We start from the raw sequence: 18,978 nt of genomic DNA on the forward strand, positions 1-18,978 counted from the left end.
GAAACACGTGTGGTGGCTGTTTTGACAATAGGAGGTAGTCCCAACACAGCTAGCTGGAATTTTGTAAAGATATCATTTGTAAATATCAAACTGATTTATATAAGATACTTGTGTTACAAATGTATTAGAACTGTATGTTGTGTATACCAAGCTGATTTGTACAGATGTTTGTGTTGAAAAGGTATTTGTAAAGTGCTCTTGTTTGAAATGTATTCACAGTGTGCTCTACTGGAGACCACAGAAATGTACATGTGCTATTGTAACTGTTTAAATGTATGTTTTAACAGAGGAAACTGGAAGGTTAATCTCGGTCCAGCAAACTTTTTAAAATGTATCTAAAATTAAATCACTTTATGGGCAAGGCCATAAAGACGCTATCCCACAGGTTTCAATGCAGCCAGAGATGCAAAGTCTGTACTAGGAAGCTTTCTGTATTTTTTTTAGGGTGAACTAATTACTACTGTGGAAGGGTGGAGGTATGGAATTGTTTTATGACTTCCAGCACCTGCCACAGATCTGAGCAAAAGCCCTTGCGTGTATATTTTAACAGGTAGGTGCTACATCCTGCCATCTTCCAGAAATGGGTGTTTGCATGGGGACCAGAAGTCAGATGACCGGAAGTGATGTCACTCTGCAAGCTGTCCCAGAAGTAATATTTTAGATATTTTGGGAAACCTGCCAGTGAGACTGAGCAGCTTGTATTCTGTTTTGGGACTGACAAACAAGACCACTCACCACATCACCTGCCTTGCTTTAAGTAGGGAATAGTAACTTTCAGTTTCAGTCAGGAATATAGTGAAGCTTAGTTTAGATATTGTTTTTGTGTCTGAGACTATCCTTAAGTGTTATTTTAAGTGCTTCCTCTGGTTTTGAACTCTGATGTTGCTGTGAATAGATATTTAATATTGTCTTGTTTTTTCATTATTAAATATGTTTAAACCTTTCATTGTGGTTGATCTTTGTAGAGATATTTAAGTTTTGAGAGTATTTGCATATTTGGTGATACTGTGTGGGTCACTCCTAATAGTCATGCTCTTGGTCAAACTATTTGTATTAATATTAATTTCACTCAGTATATTTGGTACCCCTGAAAGGGTCTTAAGTTAACTGGCCAGGGTATCTGGTGGCGGTGGTAACTACATTATAGTTTGGCCAGAAGGGAGCATAACTAGTAAACCTGTGCCAGCCTTTTCTAGGTGTGTGTATGTGTAAATCAAATCTCCAAGTGTGTGTTTTTCAACTACTTGGGCAGGGACACGAAGCACTGGTTGGACAGAGGGTGCTGGAGGCCTTTGCTTGGACACACAGATGTGATCTCAACACTATAGCTTTGCCAGTGGGGAGTCTTATTGGGGATTTGGAGAAACCAGCCCCGGACTGAGTGTGTTCCTTGTGTGCTCTTAAGAGAAATTGGCTTGATGCAGAGAGCTACATCTGGAGATACCACGTGTACCTGATGCTCTTTGTGTTTCACTGTTGCAGTCATTACAGTTGGGTAAAGTGCTGCCAGGTTGTCCTCAGTCGGCCTGAATAACAAAGTCTTGGGTCCTGCGTCGGTTGCTGTTTCCTCTTCCCTGTCGTCAGGGGTATAAAACATGCAGCCAACACCATTTTAATTGTTCTTTCTTGCCGCACGGTGCCCAAAGCAGATGTTCATCGTGTTACACTGCTGCAGTCATTACACTTTTTTCTCAAAACTGGCAAACAATCACCCAAGACAAATGGGTTCTGAATATTGTGTCTCAAGGTTACAGGTTCCACTTTCATACTTTACCAAGGCTAAAAGGAATGCCAGACCTGCCACAAAATCAATGGGCAGAGGCACAAAAACAAATTTCAACCCTCATGGACTTGAGAGCTATTCAAAAAGTACCACAACAGGAACAAGGACAAGGATTTTACTCAAGACTCTTCCTGGTCCCCAGAAAGGACAAAGCCTGGAGGCCCATACTAGACCTTTCAAGTCTAAATACTTACCTGGATATTCCGAAATTCAAAATGTTGACATTACAACAGCTTCTACCCATGCTGGGCAAGAAGGCTTGGCTTGTTACTCTGGACCTCAGAGGCATACCTGCATGTCCCTATCAGAGAAAATTGCAGAAGATACCTCAGATTCAAAGCTGGTACAATGCACTACCAATTCTCTGCACTGCCCTTTGGCTTATCTACTGCGCCCAGGTCTTCACAAAGTGCCTGGCACCAGTAATTGCATTTTGCAGACAAAAAGGAATTCAAATATATCCATACCTGGACGACTGCCTCATTCAAGCAGAGACAAAGGACATTCTTCTACAGCATCTGGCATTTGTAAAAAGGTTGCTAATTTCTCTAGGGTGCACAGTAAACGAAAAGAAGTCAAAACTAGTGCCCTCACAACAGATTATATTCCTGGGTGCCAGCTTAAATATAATGGCCCAGATGGCTTACTTCACGCCAGACAAACAAGTTCAACTAACTCAATATTTTCAATTACCGGCAAAAAAGTTCCATCTCCCTGCAAGAAAAATTCTGCAGGCCCTGGGATTCATGGCATCCTGCATACTACTACTACCATATGCCAGACTGCATATGAGGAAATTACAATGGTACCTAAAAAGTGTTTGGACTCCACACTCACAGTTTAGAAGCAGTAATACCAATGATTCCCTGCCTACAACAGAAGTTTCAATGGTGGGCACAGGCATGTCACCTAAACAAGGGTCAGCCTTTTACCCTACCCACAGCCAGGCAGACTCTAACAGATGCTTTGGAGTATGCCTGGGGAGCACACATGGCAGGAAAATGCATTCAGGGCAAGTGGACCACAGACAAGATGCATCTTCACATCAATCAAAAAGAGATATTGGCTGTTCAAAATGCACTAACAGCTTTCAAGGACCTTCTGCATCCAGGATAGTTATTATTAAAGACAGACAACACCACAGTAATGTGGTACATAAACAAGCAAGGGGGTACTCATTCTTATCCCCTATGCAGGCAAGCCATGACCTTGTGGAACACAGCTCTAACGTGTCAAGTTCACCTGCAAGCACAATTCTTGCCAGGAAAGACAAATACTCTGGCAGACAATCTAAGCAGAAATATCATGGACCCTCACGAATGGAAATTGAATCCACAAATCTTCAGCATGGTAACGCAAAAATGGGGATGCCCAGACATGGATCTTTTACCTCCCCACTGAATTGCCAACTACAAAAATTCTGCACAAGGGCTTATCACAAACAAGCATGGAAAGTGGATGCTCTAGTATGAAAGTGGAACCTGTAACCTTGAGACACGATATTCAGAACACGTTTGTCTTGGGTGATTGTTTTCCAGTTTTGAGAAAAAAAGTGTAATGACTGCAGCAGTGTGAACACTCTTAACATCTACATTTATGGTAGGTACAAAACTGTACTTTTGCAAGTGCTGGTCGGCCGACTCCGGAAATTTTCATTTTCGAGTTTCAGAACCGAAGTCTTCAAACTAAAGTTAAGTACCCCATTGGGGAAACTTTTTCTTGCTCCTTACCGATGTTAGTAAAAGATAATTGCATTACTTGTGGGAAGCAAATACCTCATAAGGATTGTTATTTGTAGTGTATTCCTTGCCTAGGCCCTGATCACAATGTGTCTTGCTGTCTGTTTTGTGCTAAATTTAACCAAGCACTATTAAGAGTTGGTATATTTTTGCTTCTAAATATTTTGGTTCAAGATTTAATTATCCTGAAATGTCATGCGTTAGCAATCCAACTATCGGAGTTCACAAAAACGCAAAGAAAGAGAGAGAGACCGTTGAGGTCCAAAACTGACGACGAAGCTTCTCCGAAGCCAGTCGCTGGTACTCAGTGAGGTGCTTTTGCAGCACCTGATGCCCGCTACTTTTGAGTCGCAGGCCTCTACCAAGACCTATTCGGATTCAGCTATGCCATGAGATTCTGCAAGTATTAAATCCACGGATGTCTCTCCCTTGGATGTGTCCGGAGCCGCTGAGCAGGCACTGGCTTCTGAGGGTGTTTTCAGGCCTCAACATTTGTATATTAAACAGACGCCATCATCAAAAACAAGGCCAAAATCAACTTCTATGTCTAAAAAACCGACTCATGAGCCAACGTGCTCAGGCCTCTATGCCTAAAATACAAATGATCAAAATGGCTGAGGATTTAATTACTCTGATCAGGGGTTCCCAACCACCCCTGTTAAGAGGCCTAGGCAAGGCACTGATTATGAATCTTCAGATCAGGTTTCCATTTCTTCTGATTTCTCTTCTGAGCAGGAATTTTCTGTTCCACCTTATGAGGACTCTGATGCAGAGGAATCCATCCCTTCTGCTTCTCCTGAGGATTACTCTTTTGGAGAGACTTTGCTTACTTTAAAGGAACATTTTCACTGGGTAAGTCAGTACTTCTCAGAATCTAAAAAGAGGCTTAGGGAATATTTTCTCTGGGTGAGTCAGTACTTCTCAGAATCTAAAAAGAGGCTTAGGGATTTTCCTCTTCCTCAGCATAGGCCTTTGGCAATACCTCCTGTATTACATATTGTTAATGTGTTTTCGGAATCAAGCATGGCTCCTGATTCCCTGCCTCCAGCTCCTAGTAAGCCAGACGGATATTACAGGGTTCCTGACTCCCACAAGTTTCTTTTCAAAAATCCTTCTGCTGACCCTGAAACTATTTCTCAGGGTCCCAAGGGTGTTAAGGCTTCTACAGTCAAAAATCCTACCCCTTCTGATAGATTCCAGGGTGCTGGGTAGATGGGGAAAGAAGGTTTATACGTCTGCAACTTTGGTAATCTGGGCTTTAAACTGCCATTTTCATATGCTTAAATATCAACAGCATATTATGGGCTTACTGAAACAGAAAATTATGTTGATTTCTGATTGTGTGGAAAATAGTGTTACAGGATTTATTGCATTCAGCAGAACAGGTTGGAAAGCATACTTTGCAATGTGGTTTTGATTCCTTGGAGGCCTCTTGTAGGGCCGCCGTAATGGGATTTGTGATAAGAAGGCATGCCTGGCTCAAGGAGCAAAATCTGCCTGATCATGTTAAAGTTAAATTGTTGGATGCCCCTTTACAGCAGGATAGTCTGTTTGGTAATAAGGCAGAAGAGGTTTTAAAGAAAATGGAAGACTCAGCTAAATCTATGCAAACTGTAAAAGATTTCTTGCAAGTGCAGCCACCCACGTTCAGTAGACACTGGCCTACTAAGATTTGTTCCTTTCCTGTGTCCAACAGAGCCGCTCAGGGCAAACCCAGATGCTCCAAAGGCTCCAGATTTCATTCACAAGGATCTTACAGGTCAAAACAATGTGGTGCCTCCACTTCCAAATCAGAAGGTAACAAAGCACAAACCCTACAGTAAGCAGTCTCAATGACTTTCCTCTGCCATCTCCACAAACTTATCTTTTGGCAGCCCCCTTGGGGGGGGGGGGGGGACTAGCACTTCATGCTCAAAATTGGCATTTAATTTCCCAGGACAAGTGAGTATTAAACATAATATCCCAGGGGGTACAGATTTCATTTCCACACATTGCCAATTCCAAACGGATGGCCAGATCTGCCACCAAACCAGTTGGCAGAGGCCCAGAAACAAGTCATGTCCCTCGTGCATATGGGGGCAATTCAACCAGTGCCAGAAAAGGAAAAAGGCCAAGGATTTTATTCAAGACTTTTCCTGGTACCCAGAAAAGACCAAACATGGCGTCCAATTCTGGACTTACCATTCTGAATTCTTTCATGGACATTCCAAAATTCAAAATGCTGACTTTACAACAGCTACTGCCTATGCTAGTCAAGAATGTCTGGTTGGTAACTCTAGACTTAAGAGGCATACCTGCATATCCCAGTAAGGGAATTCTGCAGGAGATACCTCCGCTTCAAAGCAGGCTTTTCGCATTACCAATTCTCTGCACTGCCCTTTGGCTTATCTACTGCGCCCAGGGTCTTTACAAAGTGCCTGGCACCAGTAATTGCATTTTGCAGACAAAGAAACATTCAAATTTATCCATATCTGGACGATTCTCATTCAGGCAGAGGACAAGGACACTCTTCAACATCTGGCGTTTGTAAAAAGCCATCTAGCCTGCCTAGGGTACACCATAAATGAAAAATCACAAGTGGTACCCTCTCAAGTAATTACATTCCTGGGTGCAAGCTTGACTACAACTGCCCAGATGGCTTACCTCACGCCAGACAAACAAATTCAGTTGACAACATACTTCAAACAAGTGGCAACAAAAACCCAGCTATCTGCAAGACAAACTCTGCAGGCTTTGGGGTTCATGGCATCCTGCATTCTACCAATTCCATATGCGAGACTGCGTATGAGGAAACTTCAGTGGTACCTAAAAAGCTTATGGAGTCAACATTGTCACGGCCTGGAAACAATGATTCCTCTCATTCCCTGCCTACAACAGGAGTTTCTTTGGTGGGCAGGCGCATGTCACCAAAACAAGGGACGGTCATTCATTCTACCCCTTGCCACCCAAACCCTAACTACAGACGTATCAGACTATGCATGGGGGGCCCATCTGGCAGGGAGATGCATTCAGGGCAAATGGAACCCAAACCAAATGCATCTACATATCAACCAGAAAGAAATGCTAGCTGTACAGAATGCTCTGACAACCTTCAAGGACTTCCTTTATCCAGGAAAACTACTGATAAAGACGGACAACACCACAGTTATGTGGTACATAAACAAGCAAGGGGGGTACCCTCCCCTACCTCCTTTGCAGACTAGCCATGGCTTTGTGGAACACAGCCATGACTTAACAAATACATCTTCAAGCTCAATTCCTGCCAGGAAAGCAAAATGCTCTGGCAGACGACCTAAGCAGAAATCTTATGGACCCGCTCGAATGGAAACTGGCTCCACAAATCTTCAGCATGTTGACACAAAAATGGCGGGGCCTAGACATAGATCTTTGCCTCTCTGCAAAACTATAAGTTGGACAAATTCTGCACAAGAACTCAACACAAAAAAAACATGGGAAGTGGATGCTCTATCTTTCGGCTGGAAAAAACTATCCGTCTATGCCTATCCCCCTCTGCCTCTACTCCAAGATCTTACTAAATGTCAGACAGGAAAGACCAAAAATGATTCTAATTGCTCCAGAGTGGCCTCGGCAGCACTGGTACCTGCTTCTAAGGAATATGTCGCACCTTCCTCTGTGGTACTTGCCTCAAACACCTCACCTATTGTCTCAGCAGAGCTATCAAATTCTGCACACACTGCTACAAACTCTGAATCTTGCAACATGGCAAATCAACTAATTTCACCAACCACATCTCTCGGTCAACCTGTGATGGATGTAATTCTGGAGGCCAGAAGGCCTAGTACTAGAAAATCGTATGCTGATAAATGGAAGAGATTCTGTGCTTGGAACCAAGGACAAGGAATAGACACAGCAAAGCCCATTATTCCTCAGATTTTGCAATACTTAACTGAGATGCTTCACAAGGGCCTATCCTTTTCTTCAGTAAAAATCCATGCCTCTGCCTTCTCGGTTCATTACAACACAGAGCCTCCCCTCTTTTCTCATCTCCTGCTAAAACAGTACCTCAGAGGGGCCAAAAATTTAAGGCCTCCCAGGAGAATGCCAACTCCTGTATGGGACCTCAGTTTTGTGCTGGAAAAACTCACCCTACCTCCGTTTGAACCAGCAGCTACTGCGGATATAAAATTTCTTTCTTGGAAGACGTCCTTTCTTTTGGCAGTCACTTTAGCTAGAAGGATTTCAGAACTACAGGCTGTCATGGCAGTGGAGCCTTTCATTATATTTTACCCGGATAGGGTGGCCCTCAGGACCAATCCTTTTATGCCAAAGGTGGTATCCAGTGTGGCACTTAACCAGACCATTCACCTACCAACTTTTTTCCCAAATCCGCAGAACAAGGGGGAGTGGATTCTGCATTCATTGGATGTACACAGACCACTAAGATTCTACTTAAACAGGACAAAATCTCTAAGAAAGTCTGTGCAACTACTGGTGGCATTTGCTACAGGATCAGAGGGGGAAGCTATATCAAAGCAGACTATTTCTAAATGGATAAGCCATTGCGTTTGTTTCTGCAACTTGCACCATGGTAAACCTGTGCCCAAGGGGATCAGATCCCATTCCACCAGGGCTGCCTCTACTTCAGCTTTTCTCAGTGGAGTCCGTACCAGAGACATTCTAGAAGCTGCTACTTGGAGCTCAGTTCATACATTCACAAAGCATTACCATTTCCCTCTCTTTTCTAAATCCAGGGCAGGCTCTGCCACTGCAGTTATGCAGGGCCTTATAGCTGCTCCTAATGCTGTTTAGTTCCATCCTCCCATCCATAGCTTTGGGATTCTTCCCAAATGTAATGACTGCAACAATGAAATACACCCGAGCATCTACATTTATAGTAAGTGTACACAACTGTACTTTATCCCCCCAGTGAACATCCCCCACTGATGCCAGTGGTGAGGATTTAGGCTCTTTGATTACTGGCCCTGAGGTGGAGGATTGTCACAGCTGTATTACCCAGTGAGTGTAAAAATCCTTCAGACCCAACTTTTATCGACCCATTTCAATTTCAGCCTGTTTAAGTGTTTGTCGATATTACCTAAAAGGAAGGTATTACGAAAACTGTTAAACATGGATCAACTTTTTTATGGAAGGGAGGCAGTCATTTGACAATAATAGAAATGAGAGGGGAAAGTGTGCATTAAAAATGCTGTTGAGTCTTTATGCAGAGTTTTGCCTTTTTGTGTCAGCTGGGAATTTGAACAAGGCAGTGTTGGCATTTGCATTCCCTGATAGAGTAGCATAATTAATTAGGAGGATGTTTGAAGGGTTGGAGGAAAGGATTAAAATGTGTTCCTGTTTGACAACGTACATTTGAAAAGAGGAACCAGCACTGATGTCTCTTCTCTTTCGTTTGCTTTAAATGTTGAACCACTGGCAAATAAAATAAGGGACCCTCACATTCAGTGGAGCGTGGAGGGTTGGTATAATGGTCAAGCTGTTTACCTCACAGGTACAAGGTTTGATTCTCCTTTGATGGAGATAGGCTAAGCTTAAAGTAGCTCAGAAGGTCAGGAAGCCTAGTACTTGCCTATAACAATAAGGATGTAAATGGTATAGTAATCAGGAAAAGTTAACCTTTTTATTTGCAGATATTTATACTTGAAAAATCCTGAAAAGGACAGTTCAATATTGTAGAATATTTTAAGACCATTAAGTCTTTTTGGAATATAAAATTAATGAAAATAAAAATTTATAGTGGTAAACTATGTACACTTAAATTGGTTCATCACTTCCCTCATTTATCAGGACATTAGATGAAGTACTTTGGTGTAAGGATTAAAGAAAGCTTCTGTTTTTGGAAACTTAAGGGTAAGTGGGCAGAGACCCAACAAAAGATAAAAAGAATGTGGAAACTTTTAATTATTGATATGAATAGTAAGATGCAAGCAATGGAAATGTTTAGTCTTTAATTTTACATATAGTTCTACGTACAGGTGAGGTTGTATCTATATTTTTATCAACCAGTGGAGAAATTGTGTATGATCAAGTTGGAGGAATTTGAGAGAAGAGAATGGAAGTGTATTGTTCCTCCCCATGTAACAATATGAATTTGGATTACATGATTTAGAGGGATACTTTAGACCTGCACAGTTAAGGCTCCTATATAATGCAAGCAGATGGTGTTACTATGATGAAGTGGGGATGAGTTTCAAAAAAATAAATAACTAATATTTTGGGTGCAGGTCCATGCATAATGTTATATTCATAAAGTGGCAGAAAGTATTCTAAGAAACTAAGCCAGCATGGAAATGGAGAAAGTAGATTTTGCAAACAAGAGTGATTGCTAGTAGAGGTACAGAAAATAGGTAAGTGGAGGCTGAAAATTTGGTAAAGGAACCAAGATATTTGGAGCAGTTAAGAGTGAAAGGTGGTAGAATAGGGCAAGGCCAAACAGAAGTTTAGACTGCAGGTTAGAGCATCAGAGTACAAGTAAAGAGAAGGGGATTGGGTGGTGGGTGCAAAGTGAACAACTAGCTACAGAAAAATTTCTTTTGTTGAGGGTAGAACAGAATCTGATAGAAGTAGTAATTAGTAGGGCATAACTTGTATTGCATGATAGCAGTATCCCTCTGACAGAGGGGGTAAAAGATTGTGAAGAGGGGCTGGAAATGCAGTTTACATTGGGGCAGTAGGACATTTGAATGACCAAGTCCAGAAGGTTTTGGATTTTTACTTGAAGTGTTTGCACAGGTATCTTCATACCCCCTGCGTTTGCACAGGTATCTTCATACCCCATGCAGAATTCTAAGACCCCCCCCCACAGGTAGATGACCGAAGCTGTTGGTGAAGTATGAAAGACAGATGTAACTGAGAACATGTTTTCAGAGTAATGCACTGGCATATTTTAAAAATTCAGTAGAGTACTTGTCAGATGTTGGAGGCGCAAATAGTTACAAGTTATTAGGAACCAAGGAAATTAATCTTGAGCTGGGACACTATTTGAATTGCCTAGAACATAGTAAGGCTTTACAAGTGTAATGCTATTGACTGGCAAAAATTTGCTTGGAGAATGGAAAGTTGGGGGGGGGGGGGGAGCCAACTGTGAAGTACTGAATTATTAAAAAAGACGAAGGAATGAATTGTGATCTTTAAAAAAGTTGTTGTTGTGTCTTTCGGCTTATCCCGGTTAGGGGTTGCCACAGCAAGTAAAGGAGTAAATTATATATAAATGGAATTTGTGGAAAAAAATACATGCAGAATGTTTAGGAGTACATGTTGTTTAACGGAGGGCTGGAATGGGCAAAGGAATGCAATATTAGAGTAGAAGAAATTGTTTAACAAAAAAAAAAATACATGCATACTGCCTAAAAATGAAAGTGTCACTGTTTTTAATTTCATGGTGTAGGTCATGGTTTAAGATTAAAACTGAAACATTACCATATTTTGCTCGAGTTTTACATTTTGTGCCAGATTGTTTTACAGCTTCTTAAATAGTAATTTGGACTTTGTTAGGCTCTTGTTGCCTGACAAAGTAGTTCTCATAAAGGTACTGTTAGTATACTCTATCTACTCTTATTAACTGCTTTGTTTCATTCAGTTATGTTAAATGTGATGTCCTGTTCATGACGGAATTCACTGACTTAATGAAACTTTTTATTACAGGTACTTGGAGAAACTCTATGGAAGAGTGGATTACTGAAGATTGGAATGAAGATGTAAGTTGATTTACTTTTTGTTTTGCTGGGTGGCTGTGCACCTCAACATTAAATATTTAATTTTATGAAGTAATGTTTTGAAAGTGGTGATCCAATGTTTGTCTCCTCAACCTGTGGGTCATCTGATCAAAAGCCAGTACCTTAGACTCTTCAGCCCTGAAGCTCCACTTCATCTCTCATAATGCTTTGGCCCTACCTGATTATTCTCAGGTTTAGTTTGCCACTTCAACCATCAGATGTGATGTAAGCTTTTGGTAATTTTTTTTCAATATTTTCACTAGCCTACTGTGTCCTTTTTTTGCTAGTGTAGGGTTAGCTAGATTTTTTTGCAAAGTTTTTTGTAGTTAACTTTTGTTATGGTAGATTTTTATGTGCTGAGTTGTTTGGCATTATGTGCAATTTTTTTTTTTTTTTAAACTTTCTCCCTTCGCAAAAAAAAAAAAAAACTAGTTCCTGTAACTGCTAATCTAACGTTTGGGATTTGTACTCCTGTTGCCTTTTTGTGCAGGTTTGTGAGGTTGTTTTATCATGAGTGAAGTCTCTTCCGTAATGTTATGGACGAAATGGCTTCATGCTTCCAAGAAGTGCATGGGGTGTGGACACAAGCTGCCCCCCCCCTCCACCACCACCAGACTCATGATAAATATGTATATTGTCTAGGTGTCTCCCACCTAGATTTGTCAGGTTGTTTCTGCTTTTGGTCCCAGAGCCCTCACCAGCTGCCACCTCCCTTCATCCTCTTTTTTTGACCCCCTCTCCTGACAAAAAGTCAGAGAAGAGACACAAGAGGGGAAAAGAAAAAAGGAAAGAGTGTCTTGGAATTAAGAAGAGAGAACACCTCTAATGCTACTCTTGAGGGGTAGCTGGATCTGAAAATCGAAAAGCTTTCTGCACCTCTGGTTCCGAGACTTGATGTGCCCTTGGCAGCCACTTAGCACCAGTTGTACCTGTTAAGGCTTTTGCATCTGAACTGTTGGGCTTCCCCACTTTAAACATCCCTAGCCTTTTTTTGACAACTGCTCCTACTTCTGATGGGCTCCATTCTCTCTTTCTCAAGTTCTGCTTCAAAGTATTCCTTCAGATGTTCGTGTTACACTGCTGCAGTCATTACACTTGGGTTATCCTGCCGTCAGGCGGTCCCGCAGTCGGCCCGAGTTCCAAAGTCTTGGTCGGCGTCTGTTGCTGTCGCTTCCTCCCTGACATCAGTGCACCAGGGGTATATAAGATGCAGCCGACGCCATTTTGTTCAGTCTGTCTTGCCGCACGGTGTCCAAAGCAGAAGCATTTCGCAAGTGCCGGTCACGGCTGACTGCTGAGATTTTCGAAGTCGTATTTCAGATCCGAAGTCTTCAATAAAGCTAAGTACCCCGTTGGGGAAATTTTTTTCTTGCCTCAGACCGATGTCAGAAAAAGTTAATTGTATTTCTTGTGGGAAGCAAATACCTCATAATGACTTCCACTCTTACTGTATTCCATGCCTAGGCCCTGATCACGACGTCACTAGTTGTCGATTTTGTGCTAGATTTAACAAATGCACTATAAAAAGATGTTTTGATTTTGTTTTGCACTACTTTGGCTGGAAGTTCAATTATACTATGCCGTCGGATCAACTGACTACCTTAGTACCGAAAAAACGCAGAGACAGGCATCCGAGGTCCAAAACAGATGATGAAACCTTTTCTAGGCCAGTCACCGGTTCTCAGTGAGGTGCTTTTGCAGCCCCTGATGCCCGCTACCTCAGAGCCACAGGCCACTTCCGACTCCGACGTTGAGACAAATAGACCTCTGGAACCTCAAGGTGTATTGGGCGTATGGAAACTAATCCCTCAGATGGGTCCGGAGCCACTGAGCAGGCATTTGATTCTGAGGGTGTTTTCAGACCTTCACAACTTACCATTACAACAACAGCCAAGACAAAGGTACCATTAAAGACAAAGAACCAAGTACAGCATTCTCCTGGACAGTCCTCTATGCCTAAGAAACAGATGCTTAAAATGGCCGAAGACCTCATTACTCTAATCAAGGGTTCCCATCCCCCTCCTGAGAAAAGGCCTAGGCAGGATACAGATTGATTCCTGTGATCAGGTTTCCATTTCCTCTGATTCCTCTTCAGAACAGGGATACTCTTTACCCCCCCTATGAGGACTCTGATGCTGAAGAATCTATCCCTTCAGCCTCTCCTCCTAAGGATTATTCTTTTGCGGAAACTTTACATACCATGAGGGAGCATTTCCATTGAGAAAGTCAGGTTTACTCAGAATCCAAGAAAAGGCTCAGGGATTTCCTTTTATTGCCTCAACACTGGCCGCTGGTTATTCCGCCTGTGCTAGAGACATTGTGGATGGTGTTCTCTGAATCCAGCTTATCTCCTGATTCTTTGCCCCCTGCTTCAGCCAAGCCAGATGGATATTAGAGTCCCTGACTCACAAGTTTCTTTACAAAAACTCTTCTGCTGATCCAGAAACTGTCTCCCAGGGTCCAAAAGGGGTTAAGGCTTCCATTGCAAAAATTCCAGTACCCACTGACAGAGATTCCAAAGCTTTTGATAGATGGTGGAAGAAAATATACACTTCTGCAACTTTAGCAGTAAGAGCTTTAAATTGCCAGTTTCACATGCTTAAGTACCAACAATATTTAATGGCTCAGTTAAAACCGAAAATGCTTGCAAGCTCAGTAGCTCCTGATTGTAAAGAAATGCAGGATTTATTGCATGCAGTTGAACAGGTGGGAAAACGTACTCTGCTATGTGGTTTTGATTCTTTAGAGGCCTCTTGTAGAGCCGCAGTTACAGGTTCTGTGATTCGAAGACATGCTTGGTTAAAAGAACAGAGTTTACCTGATCATGTTAAGGCAAAATTATTGGATGCTCCTTTACAACATAATACCTTGTTTGGTGTTAAGGCAGAAGAGGTGTTAAAGAAAATGGAGGATAAAGCTAAATCTATGCAAACAGTCAAGGATTTCTTACAGGTACAGCCATCACGGTTTAGCAGAAATTGGCCAACAAATAATTGGTCCATTCCCGTGTCAGACAGGCCACAGAAAGGCCGAAACAGACGCTCAAGAGGCAGATCTCAACCCCAAGGCTCAAACAGACAACGACAGTGGGGCATCTCAACCCCAAAAGGAGGTGAGGACAAGTCTCAACCTTACAGGAAACAGTCACAATGACTTTACTTTTTGTACGCCAGGCATGTCTCTTTTGCAAGCCCCCTTAGGGGGAAAACTAGCACTTTTTTCTCAACTGGCAAACAATCACCCAAAACAAATGGGTTCTGAATACTGTGTGTCAAGGTTACAGATTCCACTTTCATTCTTTACCAGGAATTTCAGCCCTCATGGACGTGAGAGCTATTCAAAAAGTACCACAACAGGAACAAGGACAAGGATTTTACTCAAGACTCTTCCTGGTCCCCAGAAAGGACAAGGCCTGGAGGCCCATACTAGACCTTTCAATTCTGAATACTTACCTGGATATTCCAAAATTCAAAATGTTAACATTACAGCAGCTTCTACCCATGCTGGGCAAGAAGGTTTCGCTTGTCACTCTGGACCTCAGAGAGGCATACTTGCATGTCCCTATCAGACAAAATTGCAGAAGATACCTCATATTCAAAGCTGGTACAATGCACTACCAATTCTCTGCACTGCCCTTTGGCTTATCTACTGCGCCCAGGGTCTGCACAAAGTGCCTGGCACCAGTAATTGCATTTTGCAAACAAAAAGGAATTCAAATATATCCATACCTGGGCGACTGCCTCATTCAAGCAGAGATAAAGGACATTCTTCTACAGCATCTGGCGTTTGTAAAAAGGTTGCTAATTTCTCTAGGGTACACAGTAAACGAAGAGAAGTTAAAACTAGTGCCCTCGCAACAAATTACATTCCTGGGTGCCAGCTTAAATACAACTGCCCAGATGGCTTACCTCACGCCAGACAAACAAGTTCAACTAACCCAATATTTTCAATTACCGGCAAAAAAGTCCCATCTCCCTGCAAGAAAAATTCTGCAGGCCCTGGGATTCATGGCATCCTGCATACTACTAATACCATACGCCAGACTGCATATGAGGAAATTGCAATGGTACCTAAAAAGTGTTTGGACTCAACACTCACAGTTTAGAAGCAGTAATAACAATGATTCCCTGCCTACAACAGGAGTTTCGATGGTGGGCACAGGCATGTCACCTAAACAAGGGTCAACCTTTTACCCAACCCACAGCCAGGCAAACTCTAACAGATGCTTTGGATTACGCCTGGGGAGCACACATGGCAGGAAAATGCATTCAGGGCAAGTGGACCACAGACCAGATGCATCTTCACATCAATCAAAAAGAGATGTTGGCTGTTCAAAATGCCCTAACAGCTTTCAAGGACCTTTTGCATCCAGGACAATTATTACTAAAGACTGACGACACCACAGTAATGTGGTACATAAACAAGCAAGGAGGGTACTCATTCTTATCCCCTATGTAGGCAAGTCATGACCTTGTGGAACACAGCTCTAATCTATCAAGTTCACCTGCAAGCACAATTCCTGCCAGGAAAGACAAATACTCTGGCAGACGATCTAAGCAGAAATATACAAGATCCCTCATGAATGGAAATTGAATCCACAAATCTTCAGCATGGTAATGCAAAAATGGGGACGCCCAGACATGGATCTTTTTGCCTCTGCACTGAATTGCCAACTAGAAAAATTCTGCACAAGGACTTATCACAAACAAGCATGGAAAGTGGATGCTATTTTGTTCAGTTGGAAAAACCTAAAAGTTTCTGCTTTCCCGCCACTGCCTCTCCTTTCAAAGGTACTCCTAAAAGCCAGACAAGAAAAAACACAGATGATCCTGATTGCTCCAGACTGGGCATGCCAGCACTGGTAACCCTATCTTAAGGAACTTGGCCCAAGGACCACCATGTATTTTGCCTCAAATTCCACATCTACTGATCCAACAAAACAATCGGATCCTGCATGGTCAGCTGAAAACTCTAAACCTGGCTGCATGGCAGATACATTAGTCAAACAGGCAACACCTCTTTTTAAAGCTGTTATGGATGTCATTTTGGAGGCCAGGAGGCCTAGCACCAGGAAAGCTTACTCAGAAAAATGGAAGAGATTTGGCGCCTGGAACCAGGTTCAAAACCTTGACCCTCTTGTACCAAACATTCCTCAGATTTTGCAATACTTAACTGAGATGCTGGACAGAGGCCCATCCTTCTCATCAATTAAGATCCACGCCTCTGCCATTTCAGCACATTACAACACGGATCCTCCTTTATTCTCTCATCCTTTGCTAAAGCAGTACCTCAGAGGGGCTAAAAACATAAGACTGCCCCGGAGAGCACCAACACTGACTTGGGACCTCAATTTTGTTTTGGAAAAACTGACCCTACCACCTTTTGAGCCAGCCAATACAGCTGATATAAAAATATTATCATGGAAAACAGCTCTGCTCCTGGCAATAACTTCAGCACGAAGAGTCCCAGAGCTACAGGCATTAATGGCAGTGGAACCTTTTTATAATTTTTCATCAGGGCATGGTTTCTTTAAGGACAAACCCTACCTGTATGCCAAAGGTGATATCTAGTGTGGCTCTTAACCAAACCATCCATTTGCCAACTTTTTATCCAAGCCCCCAGAATAAATGGGGAAAAACTTCTGCGTTCTTTGGACATACACAGACAGCTACGCTTCTACTTGGACAAAACAAAAGCTTTCAGGAAAACTGAGCAACTGTTTGTAGCATATGCTGCAGGATCACAGGGCAAGGCTATCTCAAAGCAAACTCTATCCAAATGGATAGGACACTGTATTCGTTACTGCTACACACAGCATGGAAAATCAGTCCCAAATACCATTAGGCCACATTCCACCAGGGCAACAGCCACTTCAACAGCCTTTCTCAGAGGAGTGCCTACCAAGGAAATTTTGGAGGCTGCAACTTGGAGTTCAGTGCACACCTTTACCAAGCATTGCCACTTGCCTCTTTACTCTAAATCCAGAGCAGGATTTGCCACTGCAGTCCTGCAGGGTCTCATAGCCAATCCTAACTGTTTATAGGCCAGCCACCCAACCTCAGCTTTGGGATTCTACCCAAGTGTAATGACTGCAGCAGTTTAACACGATGAACATAGTACAGTTTTGTACCTACCATAAATGTAGATGTTAGTGTTCACACTGCTGCAGTCCAGGTTACCCTCCCTCATTCCCCTCTGAACTAGCTGGATTTATCTATACTTTTCTATCCTATACAACTTTTGTGGTGTATTTGCTTGTAACTGAAGGTGTTGTTTTTATTTTATATGTATATTTTTATTAGCAATATGTATTGCCTACCTATTGGGGGGCACCTGACATCTGGGGCAAGAAAAACTGAAGAAAATGGCGTAGGCTGCATCTTGTATACCCCTGGCGCACTGATGTCAGGGAGGAAGCGACAGCAACCGACGCTGGACCAAGACTTTGGAACTCGGGCCGACTGTGGGACCGCCTGACGGCAGGATAACCCAAGTGTAATGGCTGCAGCAGTGTGAACACTCGAACATCTACATTTATGGTAGGTACAAAACTGTACTTTTCTCCTCCTGAGGACTATTCCATTGGGGAAACCTTGCATGCCATGAGGGAGCATTTCCACTGGGAGAGCCAAGATTTTTCAGAATCTAAGAAGAGACTCAGGAACTTCCTTCTACTACCTCAACACAGGCCTCTAGCTATATTCTACCTGTGTTAAACATTGTAGATGTATTTTCAGAGTCTAGTCTGACCCCCTGACTCTTTACCTCCAGCTCCTGTTAAGCCTGACAGATACTACAGGGATGTTTTTCAAGGATGCATCTGCAGTCCTTACATATGGGTTGTCCTGCCTCAGGCAGCCCTTCGGTCGGCCGGATTCCAAAGTCTGGGTCCGGCGTCGGTTGATGTCGCCCTTTCCCCGACGTCAGAGCGCCTGGGGTAGAAAAGCGTCAGCCGACATCATGTTCCTCAGTCTTTCTTGCCGCGTGGTGCCCGAAGCAGAAGCAGTTTGCAAGTGCCGGTTGGCCATCTCCTGTAACTTCAGCTACCGAAGACTTCAAAAGCTAAGTACCCCGTTGGGGACTCTTTCTTGCCTCAGCCGATGTCAGATCAAACGCTTAAAGTTAATAATTGCTTGACTTGTGGGAAACAAATACCTCATAAGGATTTCCATTCTTACTGCCTCCCCTGCCTAGGCCCAGACCACGACGTCTCGGCCTGTACTGCCTGTGCCTCCTTCAATCGACACACTCTTAGGCGTCGGTCGGAGTTTGCAGAGGAATTTTTTGGGGCTAGTTTCTGTTACAATATGCCATCGGAGACTCCGACTTCTCATTTAACCAAAAAACAGAAGGACAAGGACCGGCACACGTGGACCGTGGTTTCGGCTGAAACCACGCCTAGGTGTACCGCGAGTGTCTCGGTCTCGGCTGAAACAGAGTCCTTGGTACTTCCGACCGTGGAAACCGCACAACCGACAACCTCGGCCCAGGAGGCCTCTTCTGAGTCGGTTATAGAATTTCCCTCAGAAACCGGTGTTCAGGAAACATCCGACACCATTCCCCTAGACAAAACTGCACCAGCACGTGGAGCAGCCAGGCCTCCTGCATCCATGTCCATAAAAGCATTCACAAGGGTTAAAGCTGCTAAACAGCCAAAATCTCTGCCTCCCAAGGCTATTCCTCAGGGATGCACTACAGGTTCACAGATTTTAAGTTTGGCTGAGGACCTTATTTCCTTAATTAGGGGCTCTCAGCCGCATCC

The 18,978-nt window shown here is 43.0% G+C and overlaps 1 protein-coding gene across 1 annotated transcript in view; it reads left to right on the forward strand.

Moving 5' to 3' along the window:
• The window catches only part of UBAP2 (ubiquitin associated protein 2), a 2,620,504-nt gene that overhangs the window by 734,601 nt on the left and 1,866,925 nt on the right, over positions 1-18,978 (forward strand). The window contains exon 5 of the mRNA XM_044087268.1: positions 11,146-11,198. Coding sequence (XP_043943203.1) covers positions 11,146-11,198 — 53 coding nt within the window. The remainder of the gene's footprint in view (positions 1-11,145; positions 11,199-18,978) is intronic.

This window comes from Protopterus annectens, chromosome 1.part1, assembly GCF_019279795.1.
Source record: "Protopterus annectens isolate FY-2018-M chromosome 1.part1, PAN1.0, whole genome shotgun sequence".
NCBI classification, from domain to species: domain Eukaryota; kingdom Metazoa; phylum Chordata; order Ceratodontiformes; family Protopteridae; genus Protopterus; species Protopterus annectens.